At 34.1% G+C, this 23,409-nt stretch overlaps 1 protein-coding gene across 2 annotated transcripts in view; it reads right to left on the minus strand.

Annotated features, from left to right (window-relative positions):
• The window catches only part of Polr3G (RNA polymerase III subunit G), a 57,736-nt gene extending 36,909 nt beyond the window's left edge, over positions 1–20,827 (minus strand). The window contains exons 1-2 of one of the 2 annotated variants that reach the window (XM_035375825.2): positions 20,600–20,827; positions 9,626–9,815 (exon numbers count right to left, since the gene is read on the minus strand). In XM_035375825.2, coding sequence (XP_035231716.1) covers positions 9,626–9,815; positions 20,600–20,707 — 298 coding nt within the window. In that variant the 5' untranslated portion in view covers positions 20,708–20,827. Of the gene's footprint in view, positions 1–9,625; positions 9,816–20,504 lie in introns of both variants that reach the window. The other variant, XM_035375826.2, reaches the window with a different exon arrangement.
• Between the last annotated feature and the right edge of the window lie 2,582 nt (positions 20,828–23,409).

Raw genomic sequence — 23,409 nt, forward strand, 5'->3', positions numbered from 1 at the left:
GAAATAAAAATTTGTTATCTTAAATAAAATTAGTAAAAATAAATAAATAAATTCGAACTTATGTCCCTGAAATATTTACCTTGTTCAGTAACATGTGATTCATTGGTTAACCAATGATTATAGTATAAATAAATGATTTCATTCTCACAAACTTGACAAAAGAAATTAGCTTAAAATCAAGCTTGTAGTAATTCCAATTTTAAATTTGTCTATTGCAAATGCTCAACTTTGTTACTTTCAGAACATACTTTTTGGAGCTAAACTGCATGAATATTTATATATTCTTAACATGTATTGACAAAAATTTACAAAATTTACAATTTTGTACAAATTTATAAAATTTACAATTTACAAAAAGAAGTTGCATTTTACATGAAAAAAATTATTTATAACTGAACATATTGAAAATACTTATCACGACTCGCAAAATTTAATACACATATTAATTTAATTAACAATCATAGATATGTTTTATAGATATTATAGTCAGTAAAAATATTACAGAACAATCCAAGATTTTTAATCCCACAAACATGTGATGAACTGCTTATTCTTAGCTTAAAAATAGCGGAACGAAGCGTCGCCCAATTACAGAGGTTAGAGGTTACAGATTAAGTGTGTTTGTAGGCAGAACTTAATACATAAACTCTAGTATATGTACACACACACACACACACATATACAGTCAAAAGTCGTTAATCCGGACTCATCGGGACTTCGGCGATTCCGGATTATCGATCATCAGTTTAAATCTGGTAAGATGGCATGCAGAAATTATAAAATATGAAACCATAATTTATGAAATAAAGAACAATTATGATCTAAAGGGTATCAAAATTTACAAAAAGAAAAAGCTTAATATTTATTTGTTTACTTCATTAAACATTTCTTTCAATGTAAGTTGTTTAAGTTGCTTCGTTTCACGTGATAATACTTTCTCTTCTATTAAACATAATTTCTTGTTTAGTTCCGCTGTTCAGGTCCTATAACTGCTGTGTTGAGAATACCGAATAATTTGTCAATCGAAATTTTTTCGTTTTCAATAGCCTGTGTGTCACTTTCTTCACTATCGGAAGCGAATTATAATGACGAGGAACTTGATTTAAATCATATCAAAGACGGAGTACATCGAGATGAAATACTACATTTAGTAAGGAATTATAAGCCAAATAAAATAAAAACATCTGCCCTGAAGATAAAGATATTGCTGACAGATCAACTTCCAATTCATTGCGCGCCGCGTCTCCCCCCCCCCCCCCGCAGAGCAGCGTGAAATTGATAAACATATTACGTAATGATTAGATAATCAAAGGATATGCCTTTACCCATTTTTCGGAGCAATTCCACTTTCTGTTTAATGGACTTCGAAACATACTTTCGCTTTGTAGATCCTTTACATATTAGTAAATATACATCGGAAATTCTATTTGACATAATTGAAAGTTCAAGCTTACTTTTATAAAATTGCTCTAACAGTCTGCAAAAAATAATAAGCCGGATCCAATTCGAAGATTAAGGAACAACGCAATCTGCAACATTAACTGAATTAGACAATTTTAGCTTAGCTTATACCGTCCATTATACATTAAACGTGCATGCATAAATGTATTACATACCTGCCAACCTCTAAAGATTAAAATTCAGAAGATTTCTCCAAAATTCAGAAGAACACGAAGAATTAATATCATGCTTTAATATTAAAAAAATAACAATTTATACAAATAGAAAAAAAGAAAATTGTACTTACATTAGTAAATCTCATTTAAGTAGGAACTAAAAAATTTATTAGAAAACAGAAAACAAGAACTTAATGTTACACAAAAAAATTATTGCAATGAATTTAGAGTGCATTTTTTGGCTTTAGCAAAAAATTCTTTGGAAAATTTCCTGTCATAACAATTAGTTTCCTCATAACATTTAGCAATTAAAATGTTTTCTAGAGTTTTTGGTGAAATTGAAGAATGAAACATAGTTTTGTTTTTCTTCACAACACTGAAGACTCTCTCGCACTCAGCATTACTGTGTGGAATTATGAGAATAGTACATAAAACTCTTGCTAGTCTATCATATTTTGGTGTTCCATCAGCTCTTTTTATTCTTTTTAAGGTACCAACGAGGACATCAAGTCTATCTTCTCCAGAACTGGCAAAGTCTTCAAACTGTGCAGCAGAAAATTGGTTCTGTAGTTCATCTAAAGCATCATTATGGCAATAATTTTCTTTAATTGTTAACAAAAATGGAAATTTATCAATAAAAAAAAAAACGAATCTTTTCAAAAGATGAATTTTCAATTTGTTTCAAATTTGCCACTTCAGCATTTAAAAGAACTTCATTTTGCAAAGGAAACTTCCTTACAATGTAATCACAGGCTGAGGAAAAGTACTTTCTAACACATTGAAAAAATTCTTTTTTCTCATGATCTTTCAAAGAATTTACAAGTTCCCTGGTTTGATTTCCAATTATAAGATCATTGTCATCCTTTTGATTTGCCAAACTATTATAGGCAACACGAATCAACACACTGTTTTTCACAACGGATGGTTTTACAAACTTAGTATAAAGTTCTTTCAAAAGATCATTAAGAATTTGGATAAGCAGGGGAGATTTTGGCGAAGTTGATTGTAGAAGGGTATTTACACTTTCAAAAATCTTAATGTAAATCTTAATGTAAGGGGTAATAAAGCATGCAAAGGGTCCTGATTCTTAATTTCTCTTCGGCACTAAATAAAACACCTCCATGTTGAAGAAACAAACTCATTTATTAACATAAACCTACATGATTGATAATTTGGCTCCATAGCAACCTTATTGCTCAGCATTCATCTCAAACCATAGCTATCAGGGTCTAACCTTATCCTTCTATCAAAGTTTATCACTGATTTTATGCTTACTAAATATCATACAACCCTTATGCCAACTTGGTGAATCATGTTTGCTTTCATCACCGCAAGATTGTTAACTAGCGACAGCTTGAAAATGAATCATGCAGCGATGTCTGAAATAATCTTTGTTTTAAATATCAGTTATTGAATACCAAACAGCATGGTTTTGTGTTTACAATTACTAACCTAAGCCAACTGTGTTGTTAAGTATGTTGATGAGGAAAAATGTAATGGGAATTTTAAAAATAAGATTACGTAAATGGTATTCATGGGCCATTTAGTGGTGTTTGAATTAAGAATAACATTTCCAGAGTTCCCTTTAAAATGCTTTGGACATGTTTAACATGCAACTGAAATCTCTCGAAAAATTTTTAAGACGTATACACAAAGCTGAAACTTTGCCATAAATGCTTAAGATGTGCTCAGATGATATGCTGTGGTCTTTTTTCCCTACATTCTGAAGGCAGCTATCAATTGGCACAAAGCTCTTAATAGGGTGTCAAGTCTTATTGTCAGACAACAGGTATGCATTATTCTTCTGAAGGCTGTAAGTTTGTAAATGGGGGGGGGGGGGGAATTACAGCCGTTTGCCACGTGATACTTCATACAAATGAATGTAAAATAAAATCACTCTTTGTTATACAGTTAAAAGTGTTGCAAATAAATTTTATTTGTGATTATATTTCCCATTTGTATTTTACAACATATGTGGCAACACGCTTTTTATATTTTTCTCTTGGCAACGTTTTTTTAGTTGTTGTCACTGTTTTACTTTACCATGTAGAATTTACTGTACTTGTGCCATTTTGTGTTTCAATATATGTTAATTTAGATGAATCTCTGCTTATTTATTTGTCTCCATTCCTAAAGTTAGACTTCATCAGGTTATGGGTACCAACATGATATAACTGTGCGGGGAAATTTATGAGCGAAGTGGAGATAAACATTACCGGCAGTTCGTAAGCCTAACACGGCAGTTCTTAGGCCTTACGTGAGTTGGCAAATTAGTTCGCAAAAATGGAAGCTGCAAAGATTCAGCCGTTATGTGGAAAAAGTGATTGGCCTATTTGGAAATATAGAATTAAGTTCGTATTAAATTATCACGAAAACGCTTTAGAAGTCGTGGAAGGAAAACTGAAGAAGCCAGAGGAGCCTGATCATGTGGCCGCCGAAGAGATTCGAAAGAGATTTAGAGATGATATGAAGGTTTTTAATAAAGCAAATAATTGCACTATGATGGTTCTTACGAACTCCATGACTGAAGACACTTTACAAAAGGTAATGAGATTTGACAGCACAAGAGACATTTGTCTGGAACTTCACAAAGTATTCGAAGATTCATCCGATAACCAACTTTATAACATATGTTTACAGTTCTTCAAATTCAGTTGGTCAAATGATGATATGGCAGCTCATTTGTCAAAATTGAAAAATCTATGGAATGAACTGAACAGTGGGCTTGAAAATAAGGAAGAAAACAGACTGCCAGAAATGCTGTTGATTTGTAAAATATTGGATACTCTTTCTCCCAGTTATCGTACTTTCAAATCGAGTTGGTTACTTCTTAGTGATGAAAAGAGAACTTTAGATGAATTAACCACACAATTGTGCACCCATGAAAGAGAATTAAGGAAAAATCCAAATTTTTTAGAAACTTTAGATCAGGAAGCATTGATAGCAAATCCGGAATTTAAGCGGAAATCATCTATTAACAAGAAAAACAATGGCATGTGTAACTGTTGCCACCAGAGAGGACATTGGGTCAGAACATGCAAGAAATGGATAGCTGATGGAAAACCGCTGAAACCCAGTCCACATATAGGGCCAAACAAGGGAAGTAAAAACAGTGTTGCTGCAAATATGACACTTCTAGCTGTAGATGATACAATATTTTCTGCAGAAACGAATTGATGATTCTGATGATTGGTTTATTGATAATGGGGCCTCGAAGCATGTCGTCAATAACAGGCACTACTTTATAGACTTCAAAAGATTTAAGCTTCCTCATAGCATCACTGTGGCAAATGGAAAGTCATTACCAGCAAATAGGCAAATTTGGCACCATCAAGATAATGACCATTGTAAATGGGATGAATCAAATAAAAAATCTTGAAAATGTCTGGTATGTTCCAGAAATAAGTAAAAATCTATTTTCTGTGTTAGCATCTCAAGATAGAAATCAAAACAGTGTGTTTGAATCAACATTTAAGGACTGCTATTTAAAAATAGATGGTGAAATAGTTCTGCATGGAACAAGAAATGCTGGTGGGGGTCTCTTCAAAGCCGTGATGAAGACCTTAGTTCCTGAAACTCACATTGACATCAACATGACTGAGAATAATGAATCAACTCTCCAGCTTTATCATGAACGAGGGGTCACCAAGATAAAAAGCATGTAAAGGCCATTGTGGAGAAAGAGTTGAATATTAAGTCTGATATGAAATTATGTGAAGCTTGTGTATACGGAAAATCCCACCGTTTAAAGTTTGGAACCAGGAAAGCGGTTACAAAAGCTGGAGAATTGTTCTCGACAGATATTTGTGGGCCATTTTATCAGTCATTTAGGAAATACCGTTACTTTGCAATCTTCAAAGATACCTACACCAAATTTCGATACTGTTTTTTCTTAAAGCACAAATCAGAAGTAAAAGATGTACTTGAAAATTTTATAGCTCACGCTAAGAACTTAGGGCATACGGTTAAAGAAATGCTCAGTAACAATGGTGGAGAATTTGACAACCAATCCGTTTGCAAGATCTTGAACAAGCATGGAATTTCCCTGAGGCTCACAGCTCCATATACACCAGAACAAAATGGCAGTGCTGAACGAGAGAACAGAACAGTCCTAGAAATGGCCAGAACTCTCAAATACTCGAATGAGGAAGTGGACTTTCCAGCTTTCCTATGGGCAGAGTTCGTCAGTACTTAAATTTATATATTGAATAGGACAGGCAAGTCTTCAGTTCCTAATTCAAGCCCTTATGAATTATGGATGGGAAAGAAACCCAGAATAAAACACATGCGCATCATTGGATCGACTTGCTATACTCATATCCCAGTTCAGAAGTGGAGAAAGATGGACAAAAGGGCAACTAAAGGCTATCTCCTTGTGTATGATGGAGATGAAAGGTACCGCATTTACATCAAAGAAACCAGTACAGTAATCTGTTCCCGAGATGTCACATTTGAAGAGAAACCTTCCATAACTGGAAACATTATAACATTGCACCCACAAGTTTCTGGAAGAAATTCATCTCAAGATGATGAAGTTGAAAATAAAGTAATAGACAAAGGCCCACAACAGGAAAAGAAGGAGGTGGAGGATATACCAGAAAAGGAGACTCGACCCAGAAGACAAATTTCAGCGCCTAAGTAGACAAAGGATTATATCATGGAAAATTCAGAAATAATGGAATTACAAGTGGAATGCAGCTGACAATCCGAGAAACAGAAATATGAAGGCTCAACACTCAAGAAAGCTTTCCAAAATGATCCTGAAACTTTAGAAGAGGCATTAACTAGTCCAGATGCAGAAAAATGGAAGTTAGCCATGGAAGAGTTGGAAAATTTAAAACGAAATGAAACTTGGGACATAGTGCCTAGGCCAGAGGGAAGGAAAGTTGTGAAATGTAAGTGGGTCTTCAAAAGAAAACTTAACAAAGATGGACAAGTGGAAAGATATAAAGCTTGTTTAGTTGTTCGTGGCTACACCCAAGTCGAAGGAATTGACTACAAAGACACGTTTTCTCCTGTAACAAAAACAAAATCAATTAGAACTTTATTAGCATTCTCAGTTGAGCAAGACTGGCAGGTTCATCAACTTGATATTACTGCAGCCTATTTAAATGGAAGACTGAGTGAGACAATTTTCATGGAACAGCCACCTGTGAGTCTGCATGAGAAAACACACAGCGAAGTTTGCTTGGTAAAGAGAAGCCTTTATGGACTTCATCAGTCTGGGAGAGAATGGAATATGTGCCTTGATAAATTTCTGAAATCAACGAGCCTAACAAAATCCAGAGCAGATCCTTGTGTTTACTTCAATAAAGAAAAGAAGTTAATTGTAGGTGTGTATGTGGATGATCTTGTAATGTTCAGCAAAGAATTCATCATTCAGGAATTTAAGGATAATATTGCAGCTACATTTAAAATCAAGGACTTGGGAGAAATACATCACCTTCTTTCAATTAGGATAAACAGAAGGGAAGATAGCTGTGTGACTCTTGACCAAAGTGTCTATGCTAGTGAACTTTTGGAAACAACCAATATGCAAGATGCTAAAGGAGCATCAACACCATTAGATCCAGGTATGAAATATACAGCAGCCACTAAGGATAACATGTTGAATGCTGAAGGAGCATTAAAATATAGGCAGGCTGTTGGAGGGCTCTTGTACCTAGCAGGAGGAACAAGGCCAGATTTAGCTTTTGCTACTACTTACATGAGCCAATTCAATAATTGCCTAAGCAAGGAACATTGGGCTGGTGTACAACATATCCTTCGTTACCTAAAACAGACCAAGGAATTAAAGCTGACTTTCCAAAAGACAGGAAAGAATTTGGAAGTGTTTTGTGATTCTGATTGGGCTGGTGATAAGATTGACAGACGATTATTTAGTGGCTATGTTGTGCTACTAGCAGGTGGAGCTGTCTCATGGAGCAGTAAGAAACAACAGACGACTGCATTGTCAACAGTTGAAGCTGAGTACCTCTCAATGTGCCATGCAGCCAAGGAAGTACTGTGGTTCTAAAATTTTTTTAAAGAAATTGTGGGAGAACATTTTTTAAACTTTCCACAAAGCATATTTGTTGATAATCAGGGTGCCATTTCTTAAGCCAAAAACCATGTCACTTCAGAGCGTAACAAACATATTGAACTCAGGCATTTTTTCTTGAGAGAAAAGGTTGAAGAGAAGTTGTTAAACTTTACGTATGTGCCTTCCAGTTCAAATGCAGCAGACATGTTCACAAAGAGTGTGCAAAAGAAAGCCTTGTTCAATCAAAGGTTCTGTGTAGGACTGAGGGAAATTTAATCAAGGGGGAGTGTTGCAAATAACTTTTATTTGTGATTATATTTCCCATTTGTATTTTACAACATGTGTGGCAACACACATTTTATATTTTTCTCTTGGCAACGTTTTTTTAGTTGTTGTCACTGTTTTACTTTACCATGTAGAATTTACTGTACTTGTGCCATTTTGTGTTTCAATATATGTTAATTTAGATGAATCTCTGCTTATTTATTTGTCTCCATTCCTAACGCTAGACTTCATCAAAAAGTCGTTAATCTGGACTCGTCGGGACTTTGGCGATTCCGGATTATCGATTTTTCTGGATTATAGATCATCAGTTTAAATCTGGTAAGATGGCATGCAGAAATTATAAAATTAAGAATATGAAATTGTAGTTTATGAAATAAAGAACAATTATGATCTAAAGTTTATCAAAATTTATAAAAAAAAAAGCTTAATATTTATTTGTTTACTTTATTAAACATTTCTTTCAACAGACATAATTTCTTGTTCAGTTACAAAGTTCTGCTGTTCAAGTCCTATAATTGCTATGTCAAGAATACCGACTAATTTGTCAATAGAAATTTTTTGGTTTTCAATAACCTCTGTGTCATTTTCTTCACTATCGGAAGCGAATTATAATTACGAGGAATTTGATTTAAATCATATCAAAGACGGAGTACATCGAGATGAAATACTACATTTAGTAAGGAATTATAAATCAAATAAAATAAAAACATCTGCCCTGAAGATAAGTTTAGTGCTGACAGATCAACTTCCAATTCATTGTGCGCCGCGGCGTCCCCCCCCCCCCCATATAGAAACACAGTTTCGTTTTGTAGATCCTTTGGGAGCTCCAGCATCGGAAATTCTATTTGACATAATCGAAAGTTCAAGCTTACTTTTATAAAATTGCTCTAACAGTTTGCAAAAAATAATAAGCCGGATCCAATTCAAAGATTAAGGAACAACGCAATCTGCAACATTAACCTTACATTTTCCCTTGTCAACAAACTCAACATTTTGAAGCAGAGTTAGCTAAAGTCTATAGAATCACCAAGTGTGAAGTTAACATAAAAAGCTGTCATTCTCTTTGATATTCAATTACTAATATTTAAAAAAAAATCATTCAGACAGCTGTATGTCATTTCTCAAGCTGCCATCAGTTGATAGTTAATTGATTATAAAAAGCAATAAATAGTTCACCTGTTGGTTTCAGTTTGAGATAAAAGCCAAGCAAAAATGCAGCTAAGCTACGAAGCCGAGCTATTGATCATACAGATTTAAGCTAATAAATGATCATTTTTTCAATATGGAGTTATTTTATTCAGTGCTAAAGTGAAATTAAAAATCGGTGTTGTGTACACATTTTATTATGAAAAATATCAAATGAGCAAGCATAAAGCATGGGAAAAAAAAATTTTTTTTAAATAACTGATAGTGACTCTGAGGTCCAGATTTCAAACTTTGTACTGCAAATGAATTTAATAACTGCATAATATGAAAATTGGTGTATGTCTAAAAAAATTCAGTTCACCTTTTGAAAATAGCTTCTTCCCACATTTTTGAGATTTTTATCTTTCATATGCAGCCAGGCCACACAACTTTCACTTTCTAATATGATTTTGTCATAGGTTTTCGTCAATGATTAAGATCCCTTTCGTTATTGAACAAAGAGAAAATGCTTCAGAGAAAAAGAAATCACTTAAGAAAAAAGAAATATAATTCTTACCCCAAACTATTTGATCGGCAGCATGAACTGGTTGGTACTTATCAGTATACCTCTCAATGTCCTTTTTGACTGTTACAGGTGGAATGGAGTAACCTGACTCTTTAAATGAGGTTCTGATCTCTTGTTTTAATGTCAGTGTATATAATATTTTTTTACCAGTAACTAGTGGAAGAGGTTTAAATTGCAGAGGCTGAAAAGAAATTTATCATAATTTAATATATTTCAAAAATAATAATAATTTATGACCAAGACCATATTTATGCAATACATCAAATATTAACAAAATTTTCAGTAAAATTTGAAAAATGGAATGTGGTCATTTACATATTACCTGCCATCTTTCATTTCCATCCATGTATTGGCGATAACATGCCAGTAAATATCGGGTTTTTAACGGAAGTTTCTTGCTACCACAAATATTGTCTGGGCAAACAGATCATGTTAGTGTGTTTAATCATATTTTGTCAAACAATTTTTGCCATTTGAAAGACAGAAACTTACTTTAGAACATTGTGTTGTGAAATTTGTAAAAAAATATCGTTATAATTAAGTACAAGGTGTCTGAAATGGAACTATCACACTCCCAGATTAGAACCATAATTTATTTCCAGTTCTGTTGCAAAATGTCATCTAAAATGTCATTCTGATGTCACCAAAACATGCACACAGCTTTAGGTACTAATGTTGTATGATATGACACTGTGAAGGTTTGGTACCGAAAGGCCAAAAACAAGGACATTCAAGGAGCAGAGTGCTCTAGCAGCCTACTAATGTTAATGAGGCTCACCTGTGGGAAACTGTGGAAGAAGATCAGTATGCAACCACTCGAGATCTTGCTAATGAGTTAGACGTTAGAAGCATATATATTAGTCACACTTTCATAAAATAAACTTGACGTACAGGTCCAATCGCTGGGTGCCACATGAGATGATTCAAGCATATAAGGACAGACATGTTCGGGCCTGTATTAATCTGCTCGAATATCAATGTAAGAACAAAATCTGGACCAGATCGTCACTTGTAATGAAAAATGGATTTATTTCAACAACACAGGACGAGAGGTGCTTGGTCTACCTCCAGTATGCCTGTTGGCAGCGTCACAAAATGCAATTTCACTAAAATAAAAGATCATGCTTTATATCTGTTTGGATTGCTGTGGTATTATCCACAAAGAGTGTCTGGAAAAAGGTAAAAACCCTCAATATAAAGTGTACAGCAAGATGCTAGTCTGTGTTGACTTTGCTATCAAGGAAACACATCGAACTGAGTTCCGGCACAAAAAGGTAATGTTCCATCAAGATAATGCAAGACCATGTGTCTGCATTCATTGGCTGGACTCTGTACGGGCTCGAATAGGCTCTTTTGCCACATCCACACAACCCCGACATCGCTTCTTCAGGTTTCTACCTTTTTTCACACCTGCAGCTATAGCTTGCTGGTGAATTACAGTTGTGACGAGTCTTCGGCCCTAAGGCCTTTACTCCACAAGTATTTCTCCTACTGGAACAGTCTTAGTGAAAATAAGAATTCACTTAAAATAAAGTGGAAAATTTCTTGAGTTCTAGTTTATTACGAACTTCCATAGTGAAGATGTGGCGCCATCCATTGAAGATGACTACAAGTAGAGGCAAGAGGGTTGCAGCAGATGTGATGCCATCTATTGTAGGGAAAGGGAAATTAATCTGTTGAGGCAACTGTAAATCTTTCAAAAATCAGAAGATAGTAGGAATGCCAGAGATTATAAATTTTAGTGAAGAATACGTCTAGGTGAAAAGTACTGAGGCATAGAAATCCAAAAGTAGTTTAGATGAAAAATTTTTTCTGAGTGAGACCCGAACCCGTGAAGTGTTGAACTGTAGCTTGAAGATTAGAACCACTTCGCTACGATGACATAATCTATTTTTGCAAATTGAAGGATAAGTTCTGCTACTTTAAATGCGTACATGAGCTTGCTTTGGGGGTTTTGTGCTTCTTTTATTTTCTGTGCTATAGTAGAGATATTTTGAATTAATTTAAAGGTATTAGGATCTTTAAAAACAGAAAAAAAACCTACAAGGTCTTCTTTAGGAGTTGACTTGGATTTAATTTTCTCACTGTACAGGGGTCTAGATGCTGATGCGTTTTCAGAATTTTGCTGTTCAGTAATAATAAGGAATTCGTATATTGTAGGTGCAGTATGCTTGATTAGAGGTTTTCCTGACTTGTTTTCGAGTTTGCTGAATCTGCGCTGATATATTACACAACCTCTGTACAAACTGACATGAGATTGGGAATAAAAAATGCATTTAGGTTTCTGTTCAGGTTTAAGTTGACATGTATTCGATCGGTGATTTTCGCTGCATTTCACGCATCTTAATTTGTTAAAGCAGCTGTTTTGAGAATGGCCAAACCCTTGGCAGTTGAAACATTGAATTGGTCTTTTTCGTGGGGGTGTATTTTTCGATTAAAGTACAAAGTCTGTAATCCGGACTCGTTGGGACTTCAGCGATTCCGGATTATAGATCATCAATTTAAATCTGGTAAGATAGCATACAGAAATTATACAATTAAAAATATGAAACTATAATTTATGAAATAAAGAGCAATTATGATCTAAAGAATATCAAAATTTACAAAAAAAAAAAAAAAAAAAAAGCTTAATATTTTTTTTATTTACTTTATTAAACATTTCTTTCAATGTAAGTTGTTTAATTTGCTTTGTTTTTTGTGCTAATACATTCTCTTTAATTCTATAAACAGACATAATTTCTTGTTCAGTTACAAAGCTCCACTGTTCAAGTCCTGGAATTGCTGTGTCGAGAATACCTACAAACTTTTCAATAGAAATTTTTTCATTTTCAATAACCTCTCTGTCACTTTCTTCACTATCGGAAAGTATTTTCTGGATCTAGAACCATACTACAGATTTTACTGTCTGTTAATTGATTGATGATTGGGGCATTGTCGTCGCAATGAAAAACTTTTGTTATACCATCTTCATTTATTACTGCTTTTCCACATTTATTTACAAAATCCAATGACTGGAAAATTTCACCTTTGGTTTACGATGTCTGAAAACCTTAAAATTAGCGGCTATCATCTTCACCGTCCTCACCATGAAATATGGTAGCTGGCCATAAATTATGCCATGCATTTTTTAACGTATCTGGAGACACATTCTCCCATGATCTCGCGATGCTCCACACAGCAGAATTTATGCTAAAAAATTTCAAAAAGTCTTGCCATTGTTCAAGAAATTTAACATAGATTTTAAAATTGCTACTTTATATTTGCATTTCAGCATGTGCACTGTTCCCATATCTATATGCTGAATGATAGACATACAATTTGGAGGGAAGAATAATATGGATACATTATCTTTCACTAAAACTTTAAGTGAAGTATGCGCAGAACAGTTGTCAACAATCAAGACTATTTTTAAGTCATTAGGTAAACCAACCGAATTCACCGAGCCTCGGGTATAAAATGATTTTCAAACAAAACATTTATCAACGCTTGTGTCATCCATGCTCTTTTATTTGCACGATATATAATGGGAAAAATCGTTACTCCTTTAAATGCTCGAGTCGTGCATGTTTCGCGATTACAAAAAGTGTGCACTTGTGCATTCCTACAGCATTTGTGCACGCTAAAATTGTTAGTCTCGCTTTGGAATCTTTGACACCAGTTGGGGCCTTTTCTGTAGAGGTTGCCAAGATATTTTCACAGTACATATTGCCAGAAAAGACCAGTTTTATCAGCATAGTAAATTTGTTCTGGAGATAATTGTTCACTAGTAATGAGTTCAATGGATCCATCTGCAAGTTGTTCAGCAGCTTCAGTATCAGCTGAAGCTTTTTCACCTGAAATTTTTAATTGTCATGGCGATTTTTTAATTTGGTTAACCAATCTGTCGAATATGTGCACTCAGTGTTTAAGTTCATTTCTTCATGAAATATTTTGGCTTGAGCCATCAGCATTGGACTTGTCAATGGCACACCCTCGCTGCGACGCTGTCTGACCCATTCAATCATCACTTTGTCATGATCGTCACTCATCATAACGAACCCTTTTTCTGTTATTCTTTGCCTTATGTTTCAAATCGTATAGAAACTTCAAATTAATCTTACCACATTCAGCCATTTTTTACTGAGTAAACCACAAAATAAGCAATGTACTTCCTAAAGAACAATCCAATAAACACACAATCCCTTACAAATCTTTTACCATCAGTCAAATTCACAGCAATCACACAACCAATTACATCATAATAAGGATTCCATAACATTCAACTACTCAGGTTACCATAAATGAAACAACAACTTGGCGATAAATGAAACAACTTAGCGATAATCCAAGGGGCACCCTTAAATATACTCTAACCCTGATTTATATTTTAAAAAGCTCTCTCACAACATATACTCTCTCACTACTTGCAATAATTGTTAGGAAAATTTTCATTAGTACTACAGTCAAATACCAAAAATCCTCCGACCTGAAATTCACGTTGCCTCTCAGAATATAAACATTCAGTTTATAGGTTCCGGAAACCGCAACATTGAGTACAAAATATCAAAGAAAAAAATACTTACCGAATAATAATGAGTCAAAACAGAATTACCAAATTATTGATATAAAAAAGTTAAAGAAATTAAGATAAAATAAATAAGACAAGTTTTTTTCCCCTCTAATCTGCATCGAGGTAAAAAAGCAGATGATTCACTCAACTCTTTGTTCAAGTTCACGATTCACATTGTTGTATTTTCTGAACTTTGTTATTTCATTTCATGAGATTGTTTAGTGCTGCCTTTTTTTTATCCGGATATTTTGTGGATAAATTAAGAATATTTTTAATTTCAGCCCTTTTTAATACAATGACAGATAAGAAACGCACTCGTGATTTTACTGCTTGCAACGTTAAAAAACGTAAACGCGTTGCATTGACGGTAATGCAAAAAGTGCAAATTCTACAAAAGATGGTAGCAGGTGTACTTTCGATTTATAGCAGAATGGTATGGAATTGTGACACGATTGTGTATGATATACGGAAAAATAAAGAAAAGCTGTTGAAATTTTACAGCAACAGCGATTCTAACACAGGAAATCTTTGCATGAGGCGAAATCGGCAAACCTCGATGCTGTGTACATATAATACAATGAATAATATAATCAATTTATATATGAAATAATAATTTAATGCATATAATAAATTATTGCAATAATGTATATAATAATTTAACTAAATGTATCTAATATGCCTTATTCATTTTGCCCTTTTAGTCCGAATATTATGCTTTATCTTTTCTGTCCTGAAATCCGCACAACCTCTCGTCCCAAGCTTTGCGAATTTCTGGAATTCTACTGTACTATATTTTGGATTTTGTTCGGTACTGTTTTGTTATCAGGGCTGGATTCAGAGATGCATGTACGTATAGTTTCTATGTATGCATGTATGTACATATAGTTTTTTAAATATTCTGTCCAGTGTAAAAACATTTCTTTCTTCATTTTAATTTCTTATAACAATTTAACTTCTTGTCATTCTTCAACTCACTAATCACCAAGTGGATAAGATAGCTAAATATTAGTAGTTTGCCCTGGTGTCAAATAATAAAGAATGGGTTAACTGCCTTATGTGGTTTACCTTATATGTAATATATAGTATGAAGCACTGTATTCAAGCACTCAATGACACAGAAATGAGCCAATGCTGCCAATTCCCAATTTATAAAGCCTTCCTGGAAAATTTTAGTTTCTTACAAAAGCATCACTTTTCTTAGACAGATAAAAATAATGCATTTTGCTATTATCTGATAAATGACAATATCTAATGACAACATAGTTGCCTTAGCTTTCTCCATAACACCTTTTCCATTGAAAGTTAGCTAACAATATTTATTCTGGTTTTACATTTGGAAGGATAATATAAATTCTAACAAATCAAAACTGGCAGATTTATCAGAAGACCAGATACTCTGATGGGTAGAGTAGACTTTAAGGTACCCCTTGCATTATGGCAAAGTTGCTGTTTGATTTATCGCCAAGTTGTTGTTTCATTTATGGTAGCCTGAGTAGTTGAATGTTATGGAAACCCTATTGTGACATAATCGGGTGCATGATTCTGGAAAATTTTGAATCATGGGATATTTTGCAAGCGTTTTTGTGGTGTGTGTTGGTTTGATTCTTTAGACGGTAGAATGGCCGAACGTAGTAAGATTAATTTGAAGTTTCTGTACGATTTGGAGCGAAGGGGGAAAAGAGCTTTAATTGACTGGTGTGTAAATGAAGGTTTACTTAGAAGCCATCATAAGTGTCCAGTATGTAGGAAGGATATGCATCTAGTTGAACGTAAAAACCGTTTAGATGGATTTGAAGGAAGAAAGGTTCAGATGGTCACTATGTGAAGCGTTCCATCAGAAAGAGTACCTGGTTTGAAAAATTTCATTTGAGCATGATTGATATTTTGATTTTTACGTGGCTCTGGGTGTACGAAGCGAACTCGAAAATCATGGTAAGTGAATATTTGCTTTTGGTAGTGCTTAAATTTATAACATGTTTTTCCTTTTTTATGTTATTTTATTGAGATTATGTAATTTTTGTTTGCCTTTATTGTAGAATTTGGTGCTCCTTGGACTTTTTAAGTGAAAATATATTGATGTGTACATGGACAAAGTAAAGGGAGTGCGCAATGAAAGTTTGTGCAATTCAGGGATTTTTTTTTAAGTGAAAATAGGTCGACGCGTACATGGATAAAGTCAAAGGAGTACGCAATGCCACTTTTGTGCAATTTGGAGATTTTTTTTAAAGTGAAAATAAGTCGATGTGTACATGGATACCGAGTTTGTGCAATCGTTTGTCTTGTTATTTTGGCTTTGTGCAGCGGTAATTTTTGGCGCAAAAAATCGCCGCTTCGCAAGCCAAAATAACGAGTCACAGAAGAATTGCACAAAATCGGTATCCATGTGCCTCCAAAAATAGCCAAGGCGTACCCTAAACTATACTTTTACCACTCTGATTTACTGCCCGGGTGCTATATTAATTATCGAATCCTATTTCAGGTATTCCAATTCAATTTTTTAACAAAAATAAAAGAAATGAACAAAAAAGGGTTGATCTTTGGATTATGGTAACTTGGCGATTTTTTGGCGAAAATTTGGCGACCAACTCTCCTACAGCAACACTCTATTTTTTTTTCGCCGCCAATTTGTCTTCACGAAGTAAAGACATGTTTCTTTTCTTTTTATCTACTGAACACTTTTTCCAACAATCTACTAGCCGAATTACACTTATGCTAAAAATTTTATGTAACAAAACTGCTTAATCATGACAAATATTAACTGCAAAATTGGGAAAAGTGCACAATCGCAAACTCCTTGCGCGTTTTTCAGAATAGCACATACACATAAACCATATACACGTCAACTTACTTAAAAAAACATCCCAGAATTGCACAAAACTGGCATTGCACACACTCTTAACTTTATCCATCTACACTGCTATTTTCTCATAAATTACAAAAATTTGCATTAAAATGCAGGAAAATTTTCTTAATCTTTAAACTCGGTAAAAAGCACATATGTGAAATTACCTGATCGCGAAAAAGTATATACCCCTTACAAGGATGAACATTTCCATGTATAAAATAAATAAAATATCCAAAAGCTTTTACCTCTAAATTATCTATTATATTATAAACGTCACCAACGAATTTATACGCAAACGTTAAAAATAGTTACAAATACTTAATGTCAAATATTTAAATTATTTCCATACACGTTTACTTCAACTGAAACTTATACCAAATTCCTACAAACATAAAATTCACAAAATAACTATCATTTAATTAAAATATCACTAAACCATGTACACGTCGACTTATTTTTACTTAAAAAAACATCCCAGAATTGCACAAAAATGGCATTGCGCACTCTCTTCACTATATCCATGTACACCGCTTTTTTCTCATAAATTAGAAAAATTTCATGAAAATACATGAAAATACTCAATGTATACTACTCAAACGTATTCCAAAATACTACAAATATATAACTCACAAAATCACGATCATTATATTAAAATATAATTAAATTGAAAAACACTACTTAAAATATAAATAAGCACGGTTGATCTTTACATTATGGTAACTTGGCATTTTTTTGGCGAAAATTTGGCGACCAACTCTCCTACAGCAACCCTCTATTTTTTTTCCCCGCCGCCATTTTGTCTTTACGAAGTAAAGACGTGTTTCTTTTCTTTTTATCTACTGAACACTTCTTCCAACAATCTACTAGCCGAATTACACTTATGCTAGACATTTTATCTAATAAAACTGCTTAATCATGACAAATATTCACTGCAAAATTGGGAAAAAGTGCACAATACCATACTCCTTACGCGTTTTTCAAAATAACACATACACATAAACCATGTACACGCCGACTTATTTTTACTTAAAAAAACATCCCAGAATTGCACAAAAATGGCATTGCGCACACTCTTCACTATATCCATGTACACTGCTTTGTTCTCATAAATTAGAAAAATTTCACGAAAATACATGACAATTTTCTCAATCTTTAAACCCGGTAAAAAGAACATATATGTCAGCTATTTATATTATTTCCACGCACGTTTACTTCAACTAAAACGTATACCAAATTCCTACAAACATAAAATTTACAAAATAACTATCATTTAATTAAAATATAATTAAATTCAAAAACACTACTTAAAATATAAATGAGCACATACATTAAATTAATACATACATAAATACCCATTTCGAATTCACTTTAGTTACGGCCATGAGATCCAAAAATTCACGAACACTGTTTCACACAACACAGAATAAAGCCAAATACAAAATTTCCAGATTTTTTCCCGATTTCCCCCCTTTTCCGATTAAAGAACCGTAATTCGTCCATTAATAGCACATGACATATCCCATGATCTCTCATTTCCCTCACATAAAATAATGCGTAATCGGAACTGAGTACTGCTCACATTATTACCAAAGTGCCAGGTAGTAACCTTTATCGCCTCCAAAATGTCGCCAAACTACCAGTTACCATATTGTAAAGATCAACCATAAGCACATACATTAAATTCATAAAAATTAGATTACAATCCTAATTACTTTAAACTAAATCATTGCCAATAACAATTTTCCAATAATACCACATTAATTTATTTACTTCTTACATTTAGAACAATGCATAAAAATAATATCCTCAAAAGAGTAAAAATACTAACTTACCTAATCTTCTTCAGAATCTTCATTACGTGGCACGCACACTTCCCTACAGAAAGAGTTCCAATCGGCTGCAGTACTACTGCTAATTTCTAAATCCGAAATCCAGTAGTCACCTGGCAGTCTATTCACCAAGTAATAAAAATTAATAAAATTTCACCCATACTCAAACTACTTTCAGCAAACCACGTACCCTTTCTTACACACAAATTTAGAATTCACTTTACATTGCGCCATGCAATCCGAAAATTAATCAACACTATTTCACACAACACACAATCAAGCTCAATACAAAATAATTTTTCCAAATTTACCCCCTTTTCCGATTAAAGAACTGTAATTCGTCCATTAATGCCACATGACATATCTCATGATCTCTGATTTCCCTCACACAAAATAATGCGTAATCGGAACTGAGTACTTCTCACATTATTACCAAAGTCCTAGGTAGTAACCTTTATCGCCTCCAAAATGTCGCCAAACTACCAGTTACCATATTCCAAAGATCAGCCAAAATTTCTAAGGTAAACCAGCTGGCATACACGTTACACATGAGGAAATCCACGAAAACGACCATGCAACGAGCCCGTTTACCGAGATTCGAACCCCGGAGTGAACTACCAGTGTTCAGCGACTTTACCGCTCGGCCGTTTGTGGGCCTTTATGAAATGGAAGGCGATAACTTTATTTAAAATGATTGTCAGAAATACCAAGATGTTTCGAAAAGTTGGATGCTTGTTAATATACTTGCAGAATGCCTAAAGAAAAAGAGCAAGAATGAAGCAGAATGCCTAAAGAAAAAATAATTTTTTGCGTAAAATTTAGTATTTGTACATTTTTTTATTTAAAACTTTTTAATCTTATGGTATTTGATTCGTGCGATTTCAAAAATAAAATAGTTGACTAAAATATGAATAACATTTTAAGAAACCAAATGTAGGATAAAATTGTATAAAGCAATGGGCACAATGATAAAACTGTTTAAAGCAGTGTATGCAAGTCATCCTAAGTTAAAATGTTGGTTATAAATCTCTCTTATTTATATATATCTTTTCTGAACAGACCATTAAAAGGCATGTTAAGTGTGCTTTACTGTATTTTCTCTTTTAATATATGCAGTTTTCAAATGCATCGTAGTCTGGGTTTACAAAGCATTCTTCCGAAAGAAACGTAATTCAAATAAATAAAATCAAATTCTGGAAAATTTATATTAATAAATACCGTATTTTTCGCCGCATAAGACGCACCCAATTTTAAAGGAGGCAAATCTAGAAAAAAAAGATTATGAACCAAATTCTGTAGTAAAATATTTTATATCAACTGTATAAAGTTATTATCGCCTCCAAAATGTCGCCAAACTACCTGTTATCATATTCCAAAGATCAGCTCAAAAAAGTAATGGAATGTGTGCACCAAATAATTCGTTTTATTATTTCAAATAAAATATGTAAAGGCTATCTGCTTAAAAAATTAAATCTTTTTGGAGGCCTTTCTAATGGAACTAGCTCGTTATTTACAACATACATCAAGAAAACTAAGAAATCATTCATGTAGCCAGCCCTTTTGTTAAGAAATACATGTATGTTTAGTTAGACATTATTTACACAAATATTAGAGAAACGAGTTACATGCAAAATACTTGAAACTTACATAAAGATTTTGAACGTAATGCATTGTGCTTTGCAATTTTACAGAAACAATACTTTATAAGACAAAACTACATATATATGAATAAAATGAATTACAGGAAACGTTGGCGGTGGTTGACCTGATGGAGGTGGTACATCTTCTAGAGATAATCCAAGCGCTTTATTGAAAGCACCCCTGCCTCGACCGCGACCTCTTCCTGCCATTCCGTTCCGTAACAAGGAGGTCTCCGTACACGTGCTTTCAAATAAACAAAACAATATACGTGATGCCAAAACAATTACTCTAAATAACAGGTAAATTGAGAAAAATGTTTGTTGCTGATCCTAACTGCATATTCACAAAGCTAAGGCCTTAGATATTCCTCTCCTTAGATAACCTTAGATATTCCTCTCCTTAGGTAACCTTAGATAACCTTGGATATTCCTCTCCTTAGATATTCTTTGGCTAAGGCTCCTACACAAAGCCTACAGACCATTTCTCTTTGGATGAAACATCTGTTTGGCGGTCATATTTGCAATGGCTAGTTATCGTCCTGTAGGCATGGTAATTAACGCCAAACTAACGGAAACAGCGTTTATTTTATTCGATATTTTTTTAGTTTATGAATGAAAGCTTGGACGAATTGGGAGGAATATATTTTATATAACTTACTGATCTTATTAATAGGTTATCTGTATTTGTTTATCTGAATTAAACTTTTAAAAGTACGTAAAGGTTTTCACATGGAGAAAAAGGTTTTCACATGGAGATAGCATATGCACTTTTTCGTCATTTCTGTCAAAGAATTTCTAGGTTCTGTAACCCTACGTTTCCTGTGTTAACCAATCAGAGCAAACAGCAGTAAAAACGGTCTGTAGGCTTTGTCAATAAGCATCATAACTTAAGGCTCCTCTAAAGCCTATAGGAGGCTTATCTAAAGTCTATCGGAGCCTTATCATAACTGGGGCCCTAGTCTGGACACTGTCGAGATAAAAGAACGGACCGTTTTTTTGCGATCTACTCGACAGAGAGCGAGTCTGGTGTCATCGTCTCGACCATTACAGAGATCGATACATCGGAAATTTTTCCGTCAGCTGGACAGCTGCCGTTTATGTTTCTGACTGTCGTTTTAGAGCTAAACTGAGGACGGCGTACAGTCGGTCACAAAAGTATTCGAACACCGGCACCCATTCAGAAAATTTACTTTTCCGTTGAGAAACAAAATTGTCTCCAGAGTCCATCTTGGTTCGATATAAAAAAAAAAAACAAAAGGATGGCTCATGTCCAAAATTGGCTAGGTGCATGAAACAAAATACAACATGACCTATCTGGGTGAGATGGGAAACAAAATGGCTGCTCACGTGATCCATTATTGCGCTCATAGAAAACGCAAAGTGTCGCTGCGGCTCGTCTCGGTTCGCGAAGAGTGAAAACCCAAAACAGTCTGCAGTGTCTATCTTTGTTGGATGAGAAAACAAAAGGATGGCTCATGTCCAATTTATTTAGGTGTGGGAAAAAATATAACGTGACCTATCTGGATGAGATGTCTCCAGCGATCCAGTATAGACTTTTTCCCCATCTGCAATAGGTGACATCTATAAACAATTTCATTGAAATCTCCTCGAAATATAAGAAACAGCTAGCTCGGGAAATTGTAAGGTATTCCCAAAGAATTCCACTTCTTGAAGAAGGAAAAACACCCTAGCTGCAGATGAGGTAGAGAGAGAAAAAGCATGTTGCACCATGGAGAGCCCGCACGGTTCTGAACAGAAAACGTGGAATGCTTTTATAGAAAAGAGTTGAAAGTGAAAGTAAAAGCCGATTGGAAATTTTTCACTTGGTTGCCGACTGGGAAAAAATTTTCAGAGCTCAGAAAAGAATTCTGAGATGTTTAAAAAAAAAAAAAAAAAAAAAAAAAAAACTTTTTGTTAATTTTTATCATGTCTTCTAGACATGATAAAAATTAACCCTACCCCCTTTTGTCTGGGAATGTTGTCTCACTGTTTCTAAAAATAGACCATGACTCATCCTAGGAATTATATGTTTTAGAAAGGATGAGTCATGGTCTTTGGGTTTCTCCATTCCAAAGTAAACAAAGTGAAGACATCAAATTAATAGAAAAAAAGGAAGAGGTTTTTTTTTTTCAGCTCTGGAAATATTTTTCCCATTCAAAAGCCAAGAAATATTTCCAGCCAATACAATTTCATTTTTACTTTCGCTTTCAATTCATTTCTTATATCTATAAGAACATTTCATGTTTCTGTTCAGATCAGTGTGGGTTGTTCAAGATGCAGCAACTCTACTCCATCCCACAAACAGGAAAAAAAGATGTTCTTTCATGAGGAATTCTTTTGGCTTTCGAAAACAATGATGACATGATGATTGTAATACATTTCTGTTCTCATGTCCCATACTTGAACTCAGAATTATTTCCAGAACTCTGAGAATTTTTCCTAGTCAGCTCGATGACACAAATTTCGTATATTTATTTTTTAAGCCACTCGAGTTTCGACTTCCCATCCGTGTGTGCTGTGCATTCAACCTGGAGACACATTCCCTGAGCTCTAAGAAAATGTTTCCCAGCCCACTCAATCGCTGAAATGGATTAAAAATAAATTCTTTCATACATTTTTAAACCTCAAGAGTGTTAGCTGTCATGGAAAGAGCCTTTTTTCCCCTGAGCTCTGAGAAAATGTTTCCCAGCAGACTCAATCGCTAAAATGGATTAAAAACAAATCCTTTCATACGTTTTTAAAGCTCAAGAGTGTTAGCTGTCATGGAAAGGGCCTTTTTTTTTCCCCAGCCCACTCAATCGCTGAAATGGATTAAAAATAACTTCTTTCATACATTTTTAAAGCTCAAGCGTGTTAGCTGTCATAGAAACTGAAATTTATGTCATGGTTTGTGTCTCACACGTCGTCAAAGG

This window comes from Stegodyphus dumicola, chromosome 8 (assembly GCF_044657685.1).
Source record: "Stegodyphus dumicola isolate Sdum_Otavi_A_Nest chromosome 8, ASM4465768v1".
NCBI classification, from domain to species: domain Eukaryota; kingdom Metazoa; phylum Arthropoda; class Arachnida; order Araneae; family Eresidae; genus Stegodyphus; species Stegodyphus dumicola.